Below are 23,758 nucleotides of genomic sequence, written 5' to 3' on the forward strand. Positions count from 1 at the left end.
CCGTTCCCAGCCGCGTTCCGTTCCCGGCCCCGCCTGCCGCCGGGGCTGCCCGGGCGGAGCGGCCGCGCCCCGGGCCGTGCCGGGGGCGGAGCGGGGCCGTGCCGGGCCGTGCCGGGGGCGGAGCGGGGCCGTGCCGGGCGCTATTTGGCCCATGTGATGCCGGCCCGGCCCCGCTGGGCGCGCCGGGAGCAGCGGGCGCGGGGCTCGGCCTGCCCGGGCACGGCACGGCACGGCACGGCCCGGCACGGCCATGGTCCGCAGGGCAGCCCGGGCACGGTAGGAGCGGAGCGGGGCCGGGCGGGGAGCGGGGCCGGGCGGGGAGCGGGGCCGGGCGGGGAGCGGGGCGGCTCGGCGGGCTCTGGGTGCCCGCAGGGAGCGGCTCCCGGGGCGGTGCCAGCTGCGGGGCCGGGCCGAGCCGAGCCCTGGCGGCGGCTCCCGGAGCGCGGCCCGGGGGATGGGGGCGATGAGGATGATGATGAGGATGGAGAGGATGATGAGGATGCAGGGCCGGTACCCGGTACCGATCGTTCCGGCTCCCCGGAGCTCTGTGTGCGGGGCTGCGTTACCGCCCCGGAGCCGCCTCTCCTGCCCTGTGTCTGTTCTCGCACAAACCTCTGCGAACACAACGGGACTTACATAATGCTCTGTCTGGAGAAGCTGGGCTGTTGTGGTAAGGTCAGCCTTGCTGCAGCCTCCTGCTGGACCGTGCCGTGTTTTGTCCTTGTCCCCTGGCTCAGGTGGGCAGCCTGGTGGCCGTGCCCGGTTCTCAAAAGCTGTGAACTGTCTGAGCCGTGTATCTAGATAAGGAAGTTTACAAAATGATTGTAAATATGGGAGTTGCTCTTGGAGAAAGATCACTTTTTTTTTTTTCACTTTTTTTTTTTTTTCCATGATAGCGATGCGGGATGGCTCAATGAACCTTTTGTCCCAGGAGTAATCTGTGTCTTTCCCAGCCCTGTAACATCTGATTTCCACACCAGATGCAGCGTTGCAAAGCTCAGTAGCACAGACAGCTCAGACTTGCTGGTGTTGTTGTAATCTGGCTGCAGCATCACCAGAACCCCCGGTGCCCTGCAGCAGGAGTGTCTGGCTCTAGGATGGGCACAGGGGCTCTCCCAGCCTGCAGGGAAGGATTTTTCAGTGGTGAGTGAATAAGGGAGCAGCAGGGAATGCTGCTGTTTGCAGAGTGGATGGCAGTGCTGAAGTGGAGCAGCATCTTCCCTGCCCTATCCCTGCCCTGCTGGCCCTGCCAGGCTCGAGGTGCTGCTGGTGATGGATGCATAAAGCAGCAATTCACTCCTCTCCCTGCAAAGGCAGGGATGAAGTGAGCAGCGTGATCCTCGGGGGATGCTGTGCTGTTGCAGTGCAGCAGCCTTTGCAGCCTCCCTCTGCTCTGGGGTTACCGAAGTGCACTATAATGTGCTTTGGAGCTGTTTGTAAACTCCTGCTGGATACTTGTGCTCGTGTTCCAGGAGCTGGCCAGCTGATGCTGCTGTGTTTGTGTGCAGTCACTGCCTGCTGCTGGATGTGGGGATTGCCTTCTGCCTGTTGCTCTCCTGTGTCTGGGTTGGCTTTTTCCCTGGACCCTATTTCCTTTCCTCAGAAAAAGTGAAAGCAGTCTGCTTGTCTTGTGAAGGCTAATTAAGAATTCATTAAGTTCCTAGAATTTAAAATCTGTAGCTAATGAGCCAGTGAGGACTCTGTGCCAGGGTTTGTGACTGAGCGCAGACAGTGCTGACAGATGATATTCCAAGTCACAATGTACTTTTTGAAGAATATAAATGTGGAATGGAGTGTGTTCTGTGGCTCTCTGAGGTTTGTGTCTTGGTCAGGTTTTGTGGCTGATGCCTCTGCATTCACTGGAATTGGCATCTGCTGGGCTCTGAGAGGCCAATGCAAGTGGTGGGTATAATTTTGGGTTTTAGTATTCCTGTACTTACTGAGCCTGGAGCCACCCAGGGCTTGTGCTGACAAGGGGTGAGGATTCACTGGACCAGTGAGAGGATTTCAGCTGGGCTGAGCTTTATCTTTGTGTCCTGTGGCAGGAGCCTCGTGCATGCAGTGCCTGGCAGAGCAGTGCAGCAGCAGCTGGGTGCAGCTGTGAGCTCCCCAAAGCTGCTCTGTGCTGTGGAGCTGCTGCCCTGCTCCTCTGTGCTCCCAGGTGTGTGATGGAGCTCTCACCCTGCCAAGTCAGGAGCCAGACACCAGCTGCCTTCAGACAAAGCTGTGTGATGCCTGCAGAATAAAAGTGAGTAAGTGTCTGGTACCAGACTGCAGTCACTGGGTTCCTTTGCTGGTGGCCTTTGCAGAATGAGCTCATGTCAAGGTGTTGACTCACTTCCAGTTACTGCACTGCTCTGGAAAACAAAGAAATCTTCCCTTGAGTTACTCTGTGAGTAACTGCTTCAGCTGCCTCTGTTTCCATGAATAATTGCTGGGGGAGGAGTGCAGTTGTTCTTAACAAAGATGGAATATGTGCTACAGGTAGTGGTCAAATACTCTCTGCTGAGTGTGAGAAAATATAGCTAAAAAATAATAGTTTCCAAGCACATGGTGGGGAAAATGTGCCACTGTTCACTGTGTTTTCCCAGGGACTACTAAAACATCCATTCCCTTTTAACTCTGTGCTGCTCTGCCCTTAATGGTAATGCTTTGGAAACTCCTGGGATGAAGTAAATTGGTCTGTGGCATTGGTCAGAAAATGCTCTTGCAGACTAAGTGGTTTTTACAGCAAAAGGAAAAATCCTCATTCTGGGTGTTAATTGGGCACAGGAACTGCTTTTATCTGTAGCTCTGGGGTGGCATGGGCTGCCTGAACTCTGGCGGGTTTGAGGGAAGGAGATACAAGAAGAATTTCCGTGGTGAGGTTGGTTTGGTGTGGGCTGGATGCTGTGCAGCCCCAGCACTGGGGGCAGAGAGAGAGGCACTGGCAGAGCTCAGCTGGCCAGGAATAAAGTCCTGCTCTCCCTGGGGTTGGGTGCTGAGGCTGCCCTTGCACAGCCCTTCCTTTGGAAGGAGGAGAGGGAAGGATGATGAGCAGGTGTCAGAGCTGAGTGCTGGGGACAGCTTTGTCACACTCTGTCCTGCCTGGGACTGGCCTGCCCTTCAGGCCAGCTGGTCCTTGTGGCCAGGGAATAAAGGTAATGCTTTAAAATTAATGTCTGGTAGCTGCAGCTGCCATGGATGCTGATACCAGGCTTTATTTTATTCTGGCAGTGGGATGGGAAAGGTGGGAAATGTTTTCTGACCTGTGCACAGTGCCACGGTGAGGAGCTGGGGTTTGGCAAGGCATTGGTGTGTTCCATTCATGAGGAAGATCCTCATCATCCTCCCTTCTGTTTTTTTGTTGTATTCTGCAGCATTGAAGGGCAGTTTCAGAGTTTTTTTGGATCAGCATCTTTTTCTCATTTAATAAACAGGCACATGTCTTTGCCTTGGCTTTTTTCCTTGGTGCTGGAGAGTCTTGTCCACAGATATTTCCTTGTCTTGTGGCTTTGTGAGGATTTTTTTTTTTTGTTCTACAACATGGGAAGACAGACTTCAAGCTGAAGCAGTGCTGCTGTATAACACTAAAACTTCCCCTGGCAGGAGAGAGTGACACATTTATTTGTCCTCTTACAAAGCTTTCTCTTTAAGGAGAGATCTTTTTACTTAAACAAACAGAAAGACTTCAACCACCACCATGTGCCCTATACCAGTGAGAGGAACTGAGAGCTTTGGGGCAGAAGGTGGTAATGTCTCCATGGAGTTACCAAACATGGGCTTTTTCTTTTAGCCTGGAAGGGGAATTTGATGAAGCTTCTAAGTCAGAGCAGCTGTGTGGATGTTAGCTGCAAACTGCTTTCTTTGGAGAGCTGGTATGTTATCAAGGCAGGAATCTGTCCTGAGGAGATCCCAGATGGGGCCTTGACACCATAAATGTACAAAGGCACTCAGTTGCACAAAAACTGCAGAAACAACTTCGTTCTGAAGAACGTGAGCCACAGATGGTAAACAGCCAAGAAAAGCAAGCAAGGGGTAAGGCCAAGCTGTTCCCTACATGAGAAGGCTGCATTGGTCTCAGATGTTTAGAAATTCTTGGTTTAAACTCCTGCAAACTTCACTGTGGATAAATTCTGGTTTGAATGGCCTCTTGTAAATCAAAATCTACTTATTGCAGAGATTGCACACTAACCCAGGGCAGTCCTGCATCTGGGACTGGAAGATTCAGGAGGTGCCCCTGTAAGAAATGCTCAGAACTTTGTGGCCAGCTGGGGAGAGGTGAGCTGAACTGGGAGGATTCGTGTCTGTGTCCCAGTTCCTGTAAACTCCACCAGCTGCAGAATAAACCTGCTGACCCTTGTGCTGAGAAGAGCTTGTGGGCCTGGGTGATCCAGAAAGTACCTGGCTGGGTGCCTGTGGGCAGGAACTGGAGCTGCTGGGGCTTTCTGTGCTGGGCTGGTGGGATGGGCACGAGCTGCTGTCACCCTGAGCACTGGGCTCCCTGTCCTGGTGTCCCCAGGGTGTCACTGCCCCATGTCCTGGTGTCACAGCCCCATGTCCTGACATCCCCAGGGTGTCACTGCCCCGTGTCCTGGTGTCACTGCTCCCTTTCCTGGTGTCCCCAGGGTGTCACTGCCCCATGTCCTGGTGTCACAGCCCCCTGTCCTGGCATCCCCAGGGTGTCACTGCCCCATGTCCTGATGTCACAGCCCCATGTCCTGGCATCCCTGGGGTGTCACTGCCCCATGTCCTGGTGTCACTGCTCCCTGTCCTGGCATCCCCAGGGTGTCACTGCTCCCTTTCCTGGTGTCACTGCTCCCTTTCTTGGTGTCACAGCCCCGTGTCCTGGCATCCCCAGGGTGTCACTGCTCCCTTTCCTGGTGTCCCCAGGGTGTCACTGCCCCATGTCCTGGTGTCACAGCCCAATGTCCTGGCATCCCTGGGGTGTCACTGCCCCATGTCCTGGTGTCACTGCCCCATGTCCTGGTGTCCCCATGGTGTCACTGCTCCCTTTCCTGGTGTCCCCCCAGTGTCACTGCACTTTGCTCTCTGTCCCTCTCAGCCTTCCTGGAGTGCTGTGCTTCCCTCTTGCAGCAAGGACCAGATGGACAGCTGAGTGATTTCAGCCCTGCTCCTGAGGACCAGAACTGGGTGGTTTCAGCCCTGTTCCTGAGGATCAGAACTGAGTGGTTTCAGCCCTGTTCCTGAGGACCACAACTGGGTGGTTTCAGCCCTGCTCCTGAGGACCACAACTGGGTGGTTTCAGCCCTGTTCCTGAGGATCAGAACTGGGTGGTTTCAGCCCCAGAGCTGCCCCTGGTACAGGTTCTTGCATCCCCCAGCCCAGCTCAGGCTGCAGCCTGGGAGCAGAAGGGCAGCAGGGCTGCACACATGGCCCCAATTCCAGCAGGATATTGCTGCGAGGTTAGGAATGTGCCACTTGGCCTGCCAAGGTACAGCTGCTGTGCAGAAGTTTAGAAAAGGGGCAGAGATCTGCTGTGAAGTGCCTGTGAGCCTGGGTGATGGGGAAAAGCACTGTAATGTGCTTTTGGGTTTGACTTGCTGAAGGTTGAGGTGGGGAGAAGAAGAAAGGGCAAGCTGTGTATCTTGTGTGTTTTTAATGTATGTTTTACATTATGTTTTGGTGTAATCCTGGGAATTGGATACTGCCATTTCTTGGTAGCTGCCTTAGTTAATTGGCATTCAGATGATCCACTCAAGGACCAACAAGCTGCTAAATAGTTGAATTTTTTTAAGTGTGTCAAGGAGCAGCTTTGGAAGGAATGGAGATCTTTCCTGGATGTTCACTCAGCTGCATCTTCCCTGTCCCACTGCCTTGCCTGTCCTGGTGTCCCTGCCTGTCCTGGTGTCCCTGATCCCAGCAGGATGGCAGCTGGCTGCAGATGTTCTGCTGGGACTGAGGGGCAGGTCCAGGTGTGAGGAGCAGCAATGGCAAATCCTTTATCTGGTGATCTGCTGGAGCCTGGTGTGACACAGAACTGGCTGGGCAGGAGGCACAGCTTTGTGTGTCAACACTGCCCTGGGAGGGACACCTGGGGAGATTGCCTGCAAGGAGCAGTGCCCACATCTGCAGGGAGGCTGGGCTTGTGCAGCTGGGATCCAGGCTCCAGAGCTGTGCTGTGTCACTCCAGGAGGGCAGAGACCTCCAGATGTTTGGCTGCAAGGAGCTCTGTGGGTCTGCTGCTGGAAGGAAATCTGGGTGCACCTGAATGCACACCTGGTGCAGGTATTTCTTCTGTGAGGACTTTGTGCTGTGTGTTCTGCAGAAAGGACTTTGGCTGTGGCTCAGGAGGTGCTTTCCATCTTTGCCCCTGGGTGTAGGGATGTGGTTCCTGGGCCATGCTGGTGTTCCCTTCCAGGCAGAGCAGCTCAGCCTGCTGCTGTGGCACAGAGTCCATGCCTTCAGCAGAATTTCCACTGGCTGCACACTGGGACGTGGCAGCAGCCCCTGAGCAGGGTGGGCTTTAGGCCAGAGGTGTGGCAAGGCTGTTGGGATGCCCCTAGGAGCAGCAGGAGCAAAGTGAGGTGCATGGCTTATCCTCTGCTGCGTTGTGTTTGCTGGGTAAATACAGCAGCACTCTTCTGTTCAAATGGAGAATAATTGTGAGTTTTGGTGAGAAATCAGAACTGAATGACTCTTGGAGCTTTAGGTAGAAGGGATTTCTTGAAGCAGGTGGGCACTGAGAGCAATGTGCTGTGTTTTAGGACTGAGGACAAATCCCCCTGTGTGTTTGAGATAGAGAATGGGGTTTGAGCTTTGGTCACTCAGGTGGAGAGGAAGGTATTCCAGCCTGCACTCTCAGAGGCATGTGCTCTTATGTTATTTGGATTAGGCTGTCTTCAAACTTGGCAAAAACACCAACTGACCCTCAGTCTAGACTGGTTCTGGAAGAATCCTTGGCCCCATGGCAGCCTCCATGTCAAGGTGCAGAGCAGCCCAGCAGAAGGCAGTGATTGTGTTGGCATAAAAACCCTCTCAGCAGGAGAATGTTCAGTGTGCTCTTGTTCTGGCACACCTAGGAGCACCACAGTGAGTCTGTCACAGGAATGGTGTCTGGGCCAGGTTTGAGGTGCCCAGTGGAAGTCCTGGGGCCCAGGTGGCCCAGCAGGTGGCAGGTTGGCAGCAGGGACAAGGTGGCTTTGCAGGTCCCTCAGTGGAGCCCTGTTCTGCCTGCAGGTCTGACAGAGGAGTCCAGTTCTCTGTGCTCAGATGGATTCTGCAGGGTGAACAGCTCCACAGCCAGCTTGGTCCAGTCTGGGTTAGGATCTCAAGGGGTTGGTGTTACCTGCAGGGGGTTCAGTTTGTGCTTTATTGAACATCAGCAGCAGTGCCATGAGCTGAGAGCAGGAATCAAACCCCAAGGTGGGTTTGGTCTGGTGTGAGGTTTTAAAGGAGGAGAAGGCTGCTGGATGTGGTGGCTCTGTTGGGTGTCCCAGACAGTTTACATCTTGCTGTGGTGCATGGAAGGGGGGTGGCAGTGGCTTTGTCATTGCTTTCAAAGTGGTGTTTGCACACAGCAAATCTTGGCCAAGCCATCCAGCCTCCTCCAGAGGAGGAACAAGAACTTCAGCAGCAGCCAAGGAACAGCTGAGCATACTTTGAGCAGCCTCAGACAAGACAGAAGCCTGCACACTGGGGACAGCAGCCAGCAAAACTGCCTTATCTCTGCTGTTCTTGATCTCTAAACTTTGGAAAAGCAAGGCAGCTCCTCTCTTCTGCTTGTAGTGAGTGCATCTTGCTCAAGAACAGATCTTCTGAGTGCTCCTACAAGGTTTCTTCATCTCTTTCTTAACTTCTATTAATCTGCTCCAAGCCTGGTTTTCTAACTGGAAACTTTCCATTGATGTCATGGGAGCTTTCTGTGGCCCACATCAAATAGCTGGGTTCACCAGGAATTAAGTGACTCTACAAATGTTTATGTTAAACACTTATTTGGAAGGCATGTTGACTTTTGAGGACCTGTGGTGCTGTGGTATGCAGGGGGGATAGGTTGGCTGTGCACTTTTGTCTTGGCTTTGAGCTGTGGCAGTGCTGGCAGCTGTTTGGTGCTGAGATAAGGGCTCAGGAGTGTTCCATCCCTGACTGCCCTGCTGCTTGTGCCTTGCACTGAGAGCTTTTCCTGCTGGAAAGGACCCAGATGGCAAGGGCTGGATGGTCCCAGCAGAGCTGTTGGTGTAATTACAGGTGTGGAATTTTGTTGTTTCGGAGGGGAAGCCACAGTTTAGTCTGCTGAGGAGGAGGAGGGACAGGCATGTTCTTCAGACCCTGCTTACTCAGGGTTCTGTGGTGGTGTCAGAGCGTTTGGAGGGTGGGAAGGGAAGGGATAAAAAGCACTTCAGCATTCCCTGCACCACCAGACAGCTCAGACCTGAGCAGGGCTGTTCCTTCCTCCCCTGCAGGAGAATCTGCTGGAGCTGCAGCTGAGTCTTGGCACACTGGAGCTGCTGAGGAACCACTTAAATATCCCTGGATTTACAGAGCTCAAGCTTGTGGAGCTGCTGCTTAGGAGTGAATTTCTGAGTGTGTCCCAGTAAGACTAAGGGGCAATGCTGCACTGCATGTCTTGGGCACTTTTTTTTTGTCAAAAACATTTGTTCTGTGTTACCACAAATGCTATTTCCAGGAAAAAGTTGCTCTGGGATATCTGGCCACCTTACAGTGCAGATGTGCTGTGAAAGCAGCATGTGCATTCCTGCAGCCACAGTTTGTGTAATGTGCTTTTATCTCCTCATTTTGGTGTGCTCTGCACTTTCAGATATGATTTGTCTCGTTGAGCTTTTGCAGGGGTAGAACTTCAGGCAGGCAAGCTGGAAAGAATTCTTAAAACTGCTGCTGTGTGAAGCCTTTTGGTGGGTGATTAAGGAGCCAAAGCTTTTGGGTCACCCCAAAACCAGCCCAGCAATTTCCAGGAGCCTTTCAGGTGATGGTGAGGGCAGAGCATTGCATCACTGGGGCTGCACCAGTGAGATGTGCAGTGTCTCTCCCTAATTATGGGATGTCCCAGCTCAATTACAGCTAAACACAGAGTCCAACCATGTCATTACCCTTTTTTTGGCTAATGACAAGTCAGCAGTGCAGTGTGATCCCAGGCTGTGCTTTGGGGAGCTGCTGAGTGGGTTCCAGTAAAGCTGGCACTGTGAGCTGTCTCTTGAGCAATCTGTCTGCCAGGAATACCCTGAGCCCAGCCCTGGGGAGCTGCTGGGTGATCCCTCCCTGCCCTGTGTGTGCTCCTGGTGGTGGAGGGCTCACCTGGCTGGGCTGGGTGCTTTGCTGAGTGCTGGCACACCTCTGGGCACTGCTCTGTGCCATCACCCTTGGATTTGTCTGGGCTCTTCACCTCAGCTGCCTGCTGCAGTGATTGGAGAAGAGAAACTGCATCTTCTGGCTGTGTTGTTGGACTTGGAAAGGGTTTTTCCACAGCTTTTGTTATGTTTAAGGGTGGTTGTTGTTCCCAGATTAAACTTGAATAGAAAACATAAGGCTGCTGCCAGCTTTCTGTCACAGACACCTTTTATCTTGCATTCATCTCTTCCAAGCAGATGCTGCTTTCATTTCTTCTCCTTTTGTTTTTTCTTTTTTTTTTTTTGCTACAAGACTAAAATTAACAACCCTTTGATGCAGGGGAAGAAACTGTATTTCAAAGCAAAGTGCCTAGTTAACTTTGATAATAAAACTGCTGGTTTTATCTTGGAGGTAATTCCATGTTCCTTGGAAACAAATCTGAGAGCTGGGAGCTCCTGGACCCTGCTTGGTGTGAGTGAGGATGAGATCCCTCCTCACCTGGGGAGGGAGGTGCCAGTCAGGTATCAGTGCACAGTGTTTGTTTGTTTGTTTTTTTGTGCAGGCTGTTCTCCCTCCAGCTGGAGCTGTCAGAGGTGCAGCAGGGCAGGAGGAGAAAAAGGGCTGAGCAGAGAGCAGGAGGAAGAAAAGGGCTGAGCAGAGCAGGAGGAAAGGCTGAGCAGAGAGGGCAGGAGGAAAAAAAAGGGCTGAGCAGAGAGCAGGAGGAAAAAAAGGGCTGAGTAAAGGGCAGGAGGAGGAAAAAAAGGGCTGAGCAGAGGGCAGGGGGAAAAAAGGGCTGAGCCCAGGGCAGGAGGAAAAATGGGGCTGAGCAGAGGGCAAGAGGAAAAAAAAAGGCTGAGCAAATGGCAGGAGAAGGAAAAAAATGGGGCTGAGCAGAGAGGGTAGGAGGGAAAAAAAGGGCTGAGCAGAGCAGGAGGAGGAAAAAGGGGCTGAGCAGAGCTGAGCCCAGAGCAGGAGGAAAGGGCTGAGCAGAGCAGGAGGAAAGGGCTGAGCAGAGCAGGAGGAAAGGCTGAGCAGAGCAGGAGGAAAGGGCTGAGCAGAGCAGGAGGAAAGGGCTGAGCAGAGCTGAGCCCAGGGCAGGAGCAAAGGCTGAGCAGAGCAGGAGCAAAGGCTGAGCAGAGCAGGAGCAAAGGCTGAGCACAGCCCAGCCCTGCAGACACTGTGGGCAGTGATGCTCTCTGTGTCCCTGAGCCAGACTGAATTGTTCCTTCCTGCCTTCAAAGCCTTGTGCTGAGCATGAGGCTCATGTGAGCATCCAGCCTGTGGCTTTCATCTTTCCCACTTGAAAAGAGCATGAAAAGAGCAGCCCTGTTCCTGCAGAGCTCCCTGGAGGGAGATGTGGGGCTCCCAGGGAGGACAGCTGATGGATGAGGCTGAGCACAGCCCTGCTGTGTGCCAGGTGGCTTCAGGAGGTGGAGAATTCCTGAACTCAGGCTGTGGCTGGCTTGGCCAGTGGCCAGGGCGTGCAAGAAGAGATGCTGTCACCATCAGAGTGTTACAAGAACTGTGTGATGCAGCATCAGCGTGCAGGTCATGCTCCAAGGTCTCATTTCAGAGCAGGGGCAGGGAAATTCCTGCTGGGACTTGCAGACCCCCTGAGGGACACATGGAAAGTGGTTTTACCTGTGGAGGCACCACAGAACCTGCCAGGCTCTGGGGTTCCTGCTCTGGACCTGCCACCACTGTGCTGAGCCCCTGGATGCACTGCAGGGTGTTCACTGCTGGAAACATCCCTCTGCCAAGTGAGCAGAATGGTTTCCTAAACAGTGTGAAAAAAGTCACTTCCTCAGTGACTCAGCTGTCTCCTCTTGTGAGGCTTTTGTCTTCAGTGGTGACAGCCTCAGACTCCACAGACCTCAGGACAGGAAGGACCTGAATCTGTAGTTCAAGGTGTGAAAGATCCACTGGCTCTTCATACACGAGGATGCCACTTCAGTCCTTTTTTTTCAGCATTTAGGAAGCCCAGGATGAGGAGATCTGGGTAAATATTACAGAGGAATGGTGAGTTTTGCATGTGTCAAGGTAAGACAATAAGGCATGTGAGCTGAATCCATGTTTGGAGTAATTTTCTGTGTGGTATGAAGGCACTGACAGCTGGGACAAGGGCTTGGATTCACTTGTTTAGAATTTATTTGGCCTGAGGATTAACACAAAATTCAGCCTGGCTGGTTAAGGAACTGGAATGACTTGAACAGGGAGGAAGGTGCATAACCCCAAGTATGAGAAGATTTGTCCAAAGCTTGCCCAGCTGTGGAGCAGGCTGCCCAGAGGTTGTGCAGCCTGGTTTTGGAGTAAACTGGTGAGAGAGAAAATAAAACTTGAGTGCCAGGGAAGCAGGGATGCAGCAGAACTCCAGTTCTGATTTTGCTGAGTGTGCTGCTCTGGGCTCTGAATCACCCAGCACCCAGTCCTGGGCTGCAGGAATCTGCTTGGAGGCTCTGTTGCAATGGGCCAGGAGTGATTTGTTGTAGTCCCAGATTTCAGTGGTGCCTTTCCTGCAGTGATGAGCAGTACCAGACACTTGCACAACTTCCCTTCTGGCAGAGCAGTGCTTGGTGTAAATAAATGTGCTGGAGCTGCAGACACAATAAACGTGTTTGAGGGTAACAGGCTGAGTAATCTGGGGCTTGGCAGCTGCTCTGCTCTGGGGATTTTTTGCTTTACTGTTAGCAGTGACATCCTTACATGAAAAAAAGGAAGAGACAGTAACTGAACAACCTTAATATTTAAATAGCTCCAGCTCCCTGGGAGGAGGAATCCTGCTGGGGCTGTCTCCTGGCACAGGATTTTGTGTCCTCACTGTGGGCATTTTCAAGGCATCTGTTTGAGAAAGTCCCTTTGCTGTCACCTGGGGAGTTCTGGGGGTGACTGCTGAGAACATGGATTTCTTTTAATGCAGCTGCTGCTAGCGAGAAACCACAGTGATTGATGAGCTGTTTTTGGGGGAAAACAGTGCTTTGTTATCAAGAACTTTGTCCTGATGGGTTGGTGGTGGTGCTGCCCAATCTTGCAGTCATAGCCAAAAAAGTGCTTTTGATACAGGAGTGGAAACTCTGGGCAGAGATAGAAACATCAAACTTCATTCTTTCCACCCACTGCTCCCCTCATTATCAGGCAAAACTAATGAGTCCAGATACTTAAACAGAGATGGGGGATGGACAGTGGGCAGTGTAGGCTGCAAATTAAGTGGGGAAATAAGAAAAAAGAGGATGCAAGAGGGTGGCTGATTCTGAATTATGTGGGCTTCTTTAATGCAGATAGTTCTGGATGTAAACATTTACTGTTTAAAATTCATGGTGGCTTAATTGTGGAGGAAATGCCTCTCTAAATGCAGCTATCCAGGCTGCAGTGCTGGAGGGAGAACCAGAGGCAAGCAGGGCAGTTTGGCCAGTGCTGCTTGGATTGAAAACTGGGGGGTTGTGTTTGCAGTGTGCCAGGTGTGGATTCCAGGGTTGTGAGGCTTCTTCTGGAAGCAGGGCTTGTTCACATGCAGAGGGAAACTCAGCTGTTAAACCTGGTGATGCTGCTGTGCCCAGAGCAGCAGGACAGAACTAATGCAGGGTGGGTTTGGAAAAGGGACAGAGAGCTGCTGGGGATCCTGGCCTCAGTGGGGTGGCTATAGGAAGCTGGACCAGCAGTGCCTCATGCCAAAAATATAATTGTAGCAGGCAAATGACTGCAATCTGCCTGTGAGCAGCTATTTTAAAGAGTCTTGGTTTGTGCTGGGCTATAACATGCACTTGACATTCATGAGCTGCCTTGTGCAGAGCTGGAACGAGCCTGATGACCTTTGAAACATCCACCAAACTTCCCCTGCGAGGAAAACCAGCCCGAGTTCACTTCTTGCATGCAAAGAATTGCCTTTTCTCTGCAACCAGAATTGCTGTTTGTGACCTGCCTTCAATGGGAGAGATCATCTCTGGTGCAAACTTCTGGAACTCCTTCTGAGTCGCTTCCATCCTTGGAAATATTTTGCAAAGCTCTCTCCTGTTGCTTGGGATTCTTTTCTGCTAGATTATGCAGTGCTGTAGTTAACAGGAACTGGCTGGGTAGGTGGACAGTGGAAATTTGCTTAAGCTGGTGTCTGGTAAGTGGCTTGGTGGTTGTTACTTGAGGCTTTCATTGACTCAGATGTGCTGCTCTGAGAAACCTCAGGGCTGTTCTGGGAGGGATGGGGACACACTGCCTCCAGCATTGCAGCAGCAGCCAGGGACCCTCAGCAGGAGCAGCCTGAGCCTGCCAAGGTGAGCACTGGGAGGGAGCTGTGCTCACATTTGAGCTGATTCCCATGGATATGGGTGTTGGCAGTGCCCTGTGCCCTGCCAGCTGTGCCAGCTGTGCCCCTGGTGCTGCTCAGGGCATGGATGGGGCTGTTTGCTCAGGGCTGGACTCACCCTCCAGCCCAGCAGGTCAGCCCTGCCCAGCACCCAGCACTTGTTCTCCCTGCCCATCTGGAGCACTGGGACTTCTCAGGGCTCCTGCCCTGCTGAGCATTTTCTCCCTGCTGGGACTTGTGCCACCTCTCAGCTCTCTCTTGCCCAACCTCTCGTGATCTGTGAGTGCAGTTTCACTTTCTGCAGAGGCCACGGGGCCCTGCCAGCAGCCAAACCTGCTGAGCCAAGCTCAGGAGGTGGGGCTGGGCCAGCTGCCCCTGTGGCAACCTCCTCCACATGGGGCAAGGCAGCCAAAACCTCTGCTGTGCAGCCAGGGCTGCCTGCCCAGCCCTGATCCCTGCGAGCTGCAGCACTCCCAGACTGGCTCTGGCCATGCTGCTGGTGCAGTTGTTCCTGTCCCCTCTGCTCCAGCAGCACAGGTGAGCTCCAGCAGCACAGGTGAGCTCCAGCAGCACAGGTGAGCTTGTCTTTGCCTGGGTTTGGTCCCTGCTCAGTGGGTGGGGATGGAGATGGGGCCAGAATGCTGCTGGAGTGATTGCACCAGCTTGGCCCAGGTGTGCTGTCCCAGGTGTGCCAGCCCAGGTGTGCCAGCCCTGTCCCAGGTTCTGCAGCAGGCACAAACACCCAGTGCAGGTCACTCACTGTGTTTCTGATGCTCAGAATTGTCACCAGGGTCAGTGGAGTGTCCTGGCTCTTTGGGTGCTGTCAGAGCCAGGTGAGTCCTTCCCTCTTGCCCCCACTTAGGATGTGCTGCAGCATTGCTGATCCTCCTTGGCCTCAGCTTGTTGCACAGATTTTCTGTGTCAGGGGTCTGTTCTCAGCCCCAGCAGGGGAGGAGGGGGAATCCCTGCTGTGGGAGCAGTTCTGGAGAAGGGAAGGCATTGTCCAGGGGATTTGGGGGTTTCTGATGTGTTGGCTGTGCAATTCATACCTGCTGGGTCAGCCAGCAGAGTGGGAGCTGTGTGGCTCCTTTGGCTGTTGGCTTGCAGGATGAGCAGCCCAAGAAAATTAACCAAGTTTTCTTTGTGCTTTTCTATGAAATCATGGAAACATGAGTGAATCTACAGTGAGTTTTTTAAGTCCCATTCACTGTCTGGGATCCCTTGTTTCAGCTTCTAAAGCTGTAAGCAAGTCAGTGCCCATGTGCAGTGTACAGATTTCCTTTTCTCCTGAGGTGTGTTCCAGGCTGGAAATCTCTAGGGCAGGGCTCTGATTCATTGTCTGCAGAGCACCCAGAGCCTGTGTGCTGTTTAAAGGTTTGGCCTCTTATCTGCACGAGTACACCTAATGAATGTTATGGCAAGGAGATAAAGCCTCAGTAAACTGACTCAAAAAATAAAGTGAAGCTGGATCAGTAAGGAAGGAGTTGAGGATCTTTCATGTGCTCTTGTTGATGCTCTCTGAGTTTCTGGGCACCAGCTCTGCTCTACCACGTGCAGTGTCTCACTGGCAGAGCTGTGTTCTCCCTGTTTAACAGCAGGATTTGCCTTCCATTGAAATGTCCCTGCTGTCTCCTGCCTTGATCTGTTTGCAGCAAGCATTTGTTTTGGAGCCTGGCATTCCCTTCTAGCATGGCAAACTGACTGCTCTGAACACCTGAATGGAAGGGAGGTCTAATTCTCTCTGAAAACAGCAGTGAACACTTTTCTCTGAGACACCCTTAGAATTTAATTGCCCAAATTCTGAGCCCAGAAGGTTAACAATAGAACTGAAAATAGCAGGAGTGAGCACCATGGGATGAGCTCCTGTTGGTAAAGCAGAGCAGAGTTGCAGCAAGCCTGAGCTGTTGATAAGATAGATAAAAGCACTTTCAATGTTTACATTTGTGCTTAAACCTGCAGCAGTTCAAAGGTTTTGAAGCAGCCAATTCCCCAGCACATCTTTTCCTTCATGGCTGGCTGTGTCTCATATCAAACTGCCCAGGGCATTAATCCATTAATTCACCAGAGCAGCCTTTCTGTCTCTCCTGCTGCAGGAAAGTGCCTGTGTTGTCTTGTGCTTTTCCTTTTGCAAAGTGGGGGCATAATTGTGTTCCTGAGTGCAGGGCAAGGAGCCACTCTGCAGCTCCAGCCCAGGCTGGTGCCAGGAGCAGCAGAGCCAGCTGTGAGCTGGAATTTTTGTCTTTCCCTAACAAGGAGCCCTGTGGCACTTCAGTCTTGGCATGGGGTGCTGGTACCTGACCTGCTCTCACTCTAACCACCCCCTTTGTTTGAACCTTTTCCCTTTTTTCACTCTTTATTCTGGGCATTGTCTTTCACCTGCTGTTAGCTGTGTGCCTGGGGAGGAGTCCTGAGCAGTGTAGGTGATGTAAAACCACAATGAACACGGCATTGTTTTGTAATGAAGAGCACAATTGTGTTCCCTCTCTTCTCCTGAGTATTCTGTGCTTTAAAGAGGTTTGCACCAGTGCTCCTGCAGCCTGCTTTGTTTTGGTTCTTGTTTCACTGTGTTCTCACATGTACTGCACAGGAAATCTCTGCCAATGTTTTGTTCCCTCATCCTAATCAAAATTCCAACAGCTGGATTTGTGTGGACTTCCACGTGTGCCTTGCCAGTCCCTTGTTGACAGCTTTTGTCCAGGTGCCTGGGAGTGCCAGGGGTTGTGCTGGTGCTGTGCGAGCCCCAGGTTCTGTCTCAGCAGCTGGAGCTGATGGCTCTGTCCCAAACTGCTCACACTGAAGCTTTTTTAAGTGACAGCGTTGGGCCAGCACTGGTGTGCCTCTGCTGGGGCAGCTCAGCTCGTGTCTGGCTCCTTGCTGGGATCCTTAGTTGGAGATGTTGCTGTTCCTTGGGCTGGCAGAGCCAGGGCTGTGCCTGGGTGATGGGCACAGCATCAGCTAAATCATGGCAGGGTGATGTCCTGGCACCCAGAGCCTGCCCTGGCACCCAGAGCCTGCCCCTGCCCTCCCTCAGCTGCCTTTGCTGTCACTCCTTGTTTCCAGCTGTTCTCCAGCTGCCTGGCACAGCCCAGGATTTGTTCTGCTGTTGGGGATGGTGTTTATTTACCTTCCAGGATGTGGTGGCCATCTCAGCAGCTGGTAGTGTGGTTGGGCCAATTTAAGTGGCATCTCCTGTCTCAGTGCCCAACATCTGGATATTCTGAAATAGCTGTGCTGCAGCCTGTGCATTGGGATGGGACTTTTAAAGAGTCTCAGGCATTTTCCTCTCCATCCACGATTTTTAAAAATGTGGGTAAGGAAAGAAAAAGTGGCCTTGTCTCTTTGTTACTTCAGAATTGGGATTTAGCTCCTGGCATACCTTGGAGTAGCAGTAAAACCTGTAGGGAAGCTGCTGAACTGATCCCTGACCCAGAACATTCGTGAGCCTTCCCTGTTCACCTTCTAGCTGAAGCCTTGCTGATGTCCAGTAATCTTATTTTTAAACCAGATCTGATTCATGCTGTTTTCTATGCCAGATGAGGTCCTTGGTAGTGAGTAAGTGTTGTGACTGCAGCTGGCAGGAGCGCTGCATGATTGCCTCACTTCAGGAAATGTTAAAATAACACTTTTTTTTCTTAGAAAGCTCGTTTGCACCCCTCCCACTCCTAATTCTCCTAATAGCTGCCCCCAGTTTGGCAGCTGTGTGACAGAGGGTTGTTTGTGCTGCTGAGTGAGAGCAGAGCCTTCAGTGGATGCAGTGCTGGAGGAGAGGTGCACAGAGCGAGCAAGGATCCCTGGCCAAGCTGGCTTAAACATTTCAGAGGTTTCTCTGCAATCTGGAAGGAAAACTGCTAAACTGTGAGAAGGATCTTGCTCCTCCCCCTGCACTCTGCAACTGAAACTGGGGATTTTTTTTTTTTCCTCTTGGAAAAGAGAAGCTGCTCACTTGAGACAAAGGCAGCAGGTTTATCCTTGGCTGCAGGGGTGCAGAGGGACCAGGAGCTGCTGGAATGAGTGTCCCCCAAGGCTGGACACAGCAGCTTTTGTCTGCTGTTCTAGGCCTGCAAGGTACTCAGCACAGCTTTAGTTGAAGAGAATTCTCTCCTCAGCCCTGTATCAATGGACAGGGAGCAGAGTGACCTGTGCTGGACTGGACAGGTCACTGGAGTGACCTGTGCACCCCTTTCTTGCTGGACAGGGAGCAGAGTGACCTGTGCACCCCTCCTGTGCTGGAAATAGAGCACAGTGACCTGTGCTGGACAGGGAGCACGTGGATTTGTGCCCCCCTTCTGTACTGAAAAAGGAGCACATGGATTTGTGCACACCTTGCTTGCTGGACAGGGAGCACATGGATTTCTGTGCTGAAAAGGGAGCACGTGGGTTTGTGCCCCCCTTCCATGCTGGGATAAACAGATGAGTGCTGTGCTCTGTGGATGTGGCACACAAGGCTGAAGGTGCTAATGTTTAACCTGTCTCTTGTTGTTCTTTCCATCCATTAGGCAATACTGAGGGGAGCACATCCTGACAGTCTCCTGGCAACCTTTTCCTGCGGGGCTGAATGACAGCAGAAGCCGCCGGGTAAATCCATGAGGCTGTGAGGAGGTGAGAGCAGGACACACCATGGGTCAGAAGGTCACAGGTGGGATCAAGACCGTGGACATGAGGGACCCCGTGTACAGACCACTGAAACAGGAGCTGCAGGGGCTGGACTACAGCAAACCCACGCGGCTGGACCTGCTGCTGGACATGCCGCCCGTGTCCTACGAGGTGCAGCTGCTGCACTCGTGGAACAACGACGACCGCTCGCTCAACGTGTTCGTCAAGGAGGACGACAAGCTCATCTTCCACCGGCACCCGGTGGCGCAGAGCACCGACGCCATCCGCGGCAAGGTGGGCTACACGCGGGGGCTGCACGTCTGGCAGATCACCTGGGCCATGCGCCAGCGCGGCACCCACGCCGTGGTCGGGGTGGCCACGGCCGAGGCGCCCCTGCACTCCGTGGGCTACACCACCCTGGTGGGCAACAACCACGAGTCCTGGGGCTGGGACCTGGGGCGCAACAGACTCTACCACGACGGCAAGAACCAGCCCAGCAAAACCTACCCCGCCTTCCTGGAGCCGGACGAGACGTTCATCGTGCCGGACTCCTTCCTGGTGGTGCTGGACATGGACGATGGCACCCTGAGCTTCATCGTGGACGGGCAGTACATGGGGGTTGCCTTTCGAGGACTCAAAGGGAAAAAGCTCTACCCGGTGGTGAGCGCGGTGTGGGGCCACTGTGAAATTCGGATGTGCTACTTGAACGGACTGGACCGTGAGTATGGCTGGGATGGGGTGCCAGCTCTGCTTTTCCCGGGGAGCTGAGGGTTGTGTCAGCACCAGGGTGCTGGGTGCAGCTCAGAACAAACACACAGAGTTGTGTGAGTGCCCTGTGCTGTCACCAGGGAGCAGGCAGGGCTTGGCAGGGGTTTGCTGGGAGAAGGGGCTGCCAGCTGTGCTGCCAGCTGTGCTGCCAGCTGTGCCCCTAGGGATGGGGAACCTTGTATTGCTACCAGGAGCAGCAGGAAGGTTCTTCTGACAGTTGCAGCACTGGCACTGGAATCCTGGTGTCTCTTTCAGAAAACTGAGACAATCCCCTTCCTTAAATGGATAATGAAGGGATGCTTAAAATCCCGTGCAGGCAAGAATAGGGACAGATTTTCCCATGTAAGAAAATGGGAATGCTCCTCATCTTTCAGAAGAGTAGCTCCCTTCCCTGCCCCTCAGAGCAGGGTGTGCTCGTTTTTAGCAGGGGCTGGATCCTGTAGTCAGCCCAACTCGCATGCCAGGCCTTTTACTAACAGGCACATCAATCTCTAGCTGAGCTTAGTAATGAATTTGGCTGTCCAAATGTGCTAAAGTCTGTTATCTCTCATAGTCAGAAGTTCCCATGGGGCCAGACTGTGACTCAGTCCTCTGGGTAGGGTGGAGGAGAGAGGTGAAGGAAGTGGATTAAAATCTGGATTTATGTTGCTAGTGAAATAAATTTGGCAGTATTGGTATGAAGAGTAGTTTCCCCTGCATTCCAGAAGTGTCTGTCCAAGGGCTGTAGCACGTTGGGCTCTTCTGTTTGTGCTGGAGATGTCCTGGTGCTGGCCCAGCACTGGTAAACCCTGAGTACAACAAAGCTGCCACCAGAAAATCTGAGCTGTCAGAATGGCCAGGAGAGCCTTGCACAGGGGCAGGAGCAAAATCTGCTGTTGGGAAATAACCCTCAACTCTGTGAGAGCAAACACAGAGCTCTTGGCAGAGCATTTTCTCACCCAAAGCAAACCCAGCTCCTTCTGCCCCAGCAGCCTGAAGGATGTCAGCAGCTCCAGGAACCAGGCTTTGCTGGAGGGTCCAAGCCAAAACCTGAGCTCCACTGGAGGCCAGCAAGTGTGTGGAATTGCTGGCAGAGCTGCACTTAGCAAGGCAAGGGCCACCTCCAGGGCTGGGTTTGGTTGTGGTGTGCTCTGAGCGGCTCTGTGGCACCAGGCCAGCAGTGATGCTGGTTTGGCACAGATGGAAGGAAGGTGTCTGGCTCTGAGCACTCAGCAGCAGCACTGAGCAGGGAGTGGAGCTCGTGAATGGAAGATGTGTGTGTGCTTTCTCTTTTGCTCTCCTGTCAGGCTGGGTTATCAGTGCAGCTAGGTGAGGACAAATCCTAATCTCTGTGGAAGATCCTCTCCTTTTAAGGGCACTGAACTGGGATTTAGTGTTTGTTCTGTGAATACCTAAAGGCTCTGGAGGTCAGGCCCTTGTCCCTGGGGATGCTGGCTGGGCAGTGCCTCTGTCCCAGCTGTCTCTGAGCACAGCAGAGCTGGGGCAGGCTTTGAATGCAGCGAGTTTGTGCCCCAGGGCTGTAAGAATAAACTGCCAGAGGAGTGCTGCAGTGATGGGCAGTGCCAGAGCTGAGGTGCAGTGTGCTGCAGGAGCCTGTCCCTGCAGGGACAGCACAAATGGGAGCTGAGATGGGCCAGGAGCAGGGCTGGGTGCAGCTGAGACACACAACATGTGTGGGAAGCTGTGGAACAGTTGGGTAAATCTGGCATTGAGCAGTGCAAGCTGCTGGAGCTGTTGGCATCCACCAGAGTGAGAAGTGCAGCTCCTGAGCCAAGCTCACCCTGTGCCCGTGGGTGCTGCTGGGAGTGTGCCCAGCACAGGGAGATTTCCTGGGGTGCAGGAGCCCCAGGAATGGGGGGATGTTCAGGGTGATGTTGTTCAGGCAATAGAGGGATGTTCAGGGTGATATTTTTCAGGCAATGGAGGGATGCTCAGGGTGATGTTGCTCAGGGTGATGTCGTTCAGGCAATGAAGGGATGTTCAGGGTGATGTTGTTCAGACAATGGAGGGATGTTCAGAGCGTTATTGCTAAGGCAGTGAAGGGATATTCAGGGTGATATTTTTCAGGCAATAGAGGGATGTTCAGGGTGATGTTCAGGGTGATATTTTTCAGGCAATAGAGGGATGTTCAGGGTGATGTTTTTCAGGCAATGAAGGGATGTTCAGGGTGATATTTTTCAGGCAATAGAAGGATGTTCAGGTTGATGTTGTTCAGGCAATGGAGGGATGTTCGGGGTGATGTTGGTCAGACAAGAGAGGGATGTTCAGAGTGTTATTGCTAAGGCAGTGAAGGGATGTTCAGGATGATATTGCTCAGGCAATAGAGGGATGTTCAAGGTGATGTTTTCCAGGCAATGAAGGGATGTTCAGGGTGGTGTTGTTCAGGGTGATGTTGTTCAGGCAATGGAAGGATGTTCAGGGTGATGTTGCTCAGGGTGATGTTGCTCAGACAAGAGAAGGATATTCAGGGTGATGTTCAGGGTGATGTTGGCCAGGCAATGAAGGGATGTTCAGGGTGATATTTTTCAGGCAGTGAAAGGATGTTCAGGGTGATGTTGTTCAGGGTGATGTTGTTCAGGGTGATGTTGCTCAGGCAATAGAGGGATGTTCAGGGTGATGGTCAGGGTGATGTTTTTCAGGCAGTGAAGGGATATTCAGGGTGATGTTGTTCAGGGTGATGTTGCTCAGGCAATGGAAGGATGTTCAGGGTGATGTTGCTCAGGCAATGAAGGATGCCCAGGTATCTGCTCTGGGATATCTTGTCAGCCCTCTCTGGGAGCAGGACAAACCCCCAGGCTTGAGCAGTGTCAAGGTGAGCTTTGACAGGCTCAGCAGAGGCTGTGAGGAGCTAATGTGAATCTCCCTGTGATGTTTCAGCTCTGGTTTGACCTCAGTCCCCTCTGTGCTGTGAGTGACTCCTCAGCAGCCAAGGGCCCCGTGTGCCATTCCTGAAAAACTTGTATTATCTTGTTCAGGGTTTTAAGTACAGGATGCAGAAAAAGATAGCCAAAGGCTTGGATCCTTGCTGGGTTTGTGCAGGAGGGGCTCCTCTGGAGGGGAGTGTCACAGTGCAAACAGTAACCTGCAGCTTTGACAGATGGCTTTGTTTTCCATGGGAGCTGTGCTGTAAAAATGAGGGGCTGGCAGCTGTGTGGGATAAATCAGGGGGATTTTGGGGTACCCTGACCCCACAGGATGCTCTGGCTGCTGTAGTCTTTCACTTCAGTGACTCTTAAAGAAGTTTCTGGGTGCTGCAGTAAGAGGCAGGAGCTAGAGGATGTGTTCTGGCTGGAATGAATGGAATTGCAGAGGAGGAACTTGCAGCTGCTGTTGTAGGATTGTTTCATTCACACAAAATGAATAAATAGCTGCAGAACCCTTGAGCTCTGCTGGTGTTGGCTGAGCTGGAGCTGTGGCTGGCTCAGGGCTGTGTCAGTGTGTGCTGGGGGCTCAGGGGCAGCAGGTGAGGTGTGTTCATGTCTCTGTCTCTGTGTGCTGGGGCTCAGAGCAGCAGCTCAGGTGTGTTCATGTCTCTGTGTGCTGGGGCTCAGAGCAGCAGGTGAGGTGTGTTCCTGTCTCTGTGTCTGTATTGAGGGCTCAGAGCAGCAGCTGAGGTGTGTTCATGTCTCTGTGTCTGTGCTGGGGCTCAGGGCAGCAGCTGAGGTGTGTTCCTGTCTCTGTGTGTGTGCTGGGGCTCAGGGCAGCAGCTGAGGTGTGTTCATGTCTCTGTGTCTGTGCTGGGGCTCAGAGCAGCAGCTGAGGTGTGTTCCTGTCTCTGTCTCTCCCCAGCTGAACCCCTGCCCCTGATGGATCTGTGCCGGCGCGCGGTGCGGCTGGCGCTGGGCAAGGACAGGCTGGCCCAGATCCCCACGCTGCCCCTGCCAGCCTCCCTCAAGAGTTACCTGCTCTACCAGTGACCCTGCTGCTCAGGACACGGCCAGGCAAGGATGGAGCTGCCCTGGGCTCGCCCTCCTGGAATCCCCACTGCTGGAGCTGCTGGCCAGAGGATTCCTGCTCCTGCTTCAGCCCAGGGCCACCCTGGTGTCACAGGGCTCTGGGGCCACCCTGGTGTCACAGGGCTCTGGGGCCACCCTGGTGTCACAGGGCTCTGGGGCAGTCCTGGTGTCAGCCCAGGGCAATCCTGGTGTCAGCCCAGGGCAGTCCTGGTGTCACAGGGCTCTGGGGCCACCCTGGTGTCAGCCCAGGGCCACCCTGGTGTCAGCCAGGGCCACCCTGGTGTCACAGGGCTCTGGGGCCATCCTGGTGTCACAGGGCAGTCCTGGTGTCACAGGGCTCTGGGGCCATCCTGGTGTCACAGCCCTGTGTCACAGCCCTGTGCCACTCCCTGGAGGTCCCTGCCCCAGCACATTTACAGAAGGAACATCTACAGAGGCTCTGTGCTTCCCTGCTCCTCCTAGGAAAGGCTCTGCTGCCTCCCCTGGGTTCAAGGGGCTCAGAGGAATGGATTTTCTGTGCCAGCTAGAGGGGAGGGTGATAACAAAATAATGAGAGTAGAAGAATAAAACATAATTTGGGGGAAGAGGAGGCATTAGGAATTGAAATGTTAAGATGGGGTGCTAGGAATGGAAAGGCTCAGGATGGCCAGCAGAGTTGGAAAGAGTCTGGAATGCCATAAAGAATTAATTGATGAGTTTTTCAAAGCTAAAAAATAAAAAGTACAAGCCCAAGCCCTTGAAATGCCAAAACCAAGAGCCCTTCCACCACCAGGACACTTGTGAGTTTGGAGGAGGGGGTTGTGGTGCTGCTGGCTGTGCTGGGCTGCTCCCCTTGCTCTGTTGCTGTTTCACAGGTTGTGGC

General features: G+C 53.1%; 1 protein-coding gene across 2 annotated transcripts; it reads left to right on the forward strand.

Moving 5' to 3' along the window:
• Nucleotides 1-209: 209 nt before the first annotated feature.
• SPSB1 (splA/ryanodine receptor domain and SOCS box containing 1) lies at nucleotides 210-23,309 on the forward strand. Of its 2 annotated transcripts, none has more exons than XM_033079755.1 (3): nucleotides 210-276; nucleotides 18,076-18,890; nucleotides 22,730-23,309. In XM_033079755.1, the coding sequence occupies exons 2-3, from the start codon at nucleotides 18,197-18,199 to the stop codon at nucleotides 22,855-22,857; spliced, it is 822 nt and encodes a 273-aa protein (XP_032935646.1). In that variant the 5' UTR covers nucleotides 210-276; nucleotides 18,076-18,196; the 3' UTR covers nucleotides 22,858-23,309. The 2 variants fall into 2 exon arrangements, with proteins under 2 accessions (XP_032935646.1, XP_032935647.1); XM_033079756.1 differs by lacking the exon at nucleotides 210-276 and adding an exon at nucleotides 11,156-11,325.
• The last annotated feature ends 449 nt before the right edge of the window (nucleotides 23,310-23,758 follow it).

Source organism: Catharus ustulatus, chromosome 24 (assembly GCF_009819885.2).
Source record: "Catharus ustulatus isolate bCatUst1 chromosome 24, bCatUst1.pri.v2, whole genome shotgun sequence".
NCBI classification, from domain to species: Eukaryota; Metazoa; Chordata; class Aves; order Passeriformes; family Turdidae; genus Catharus; species Catharus ustulatus.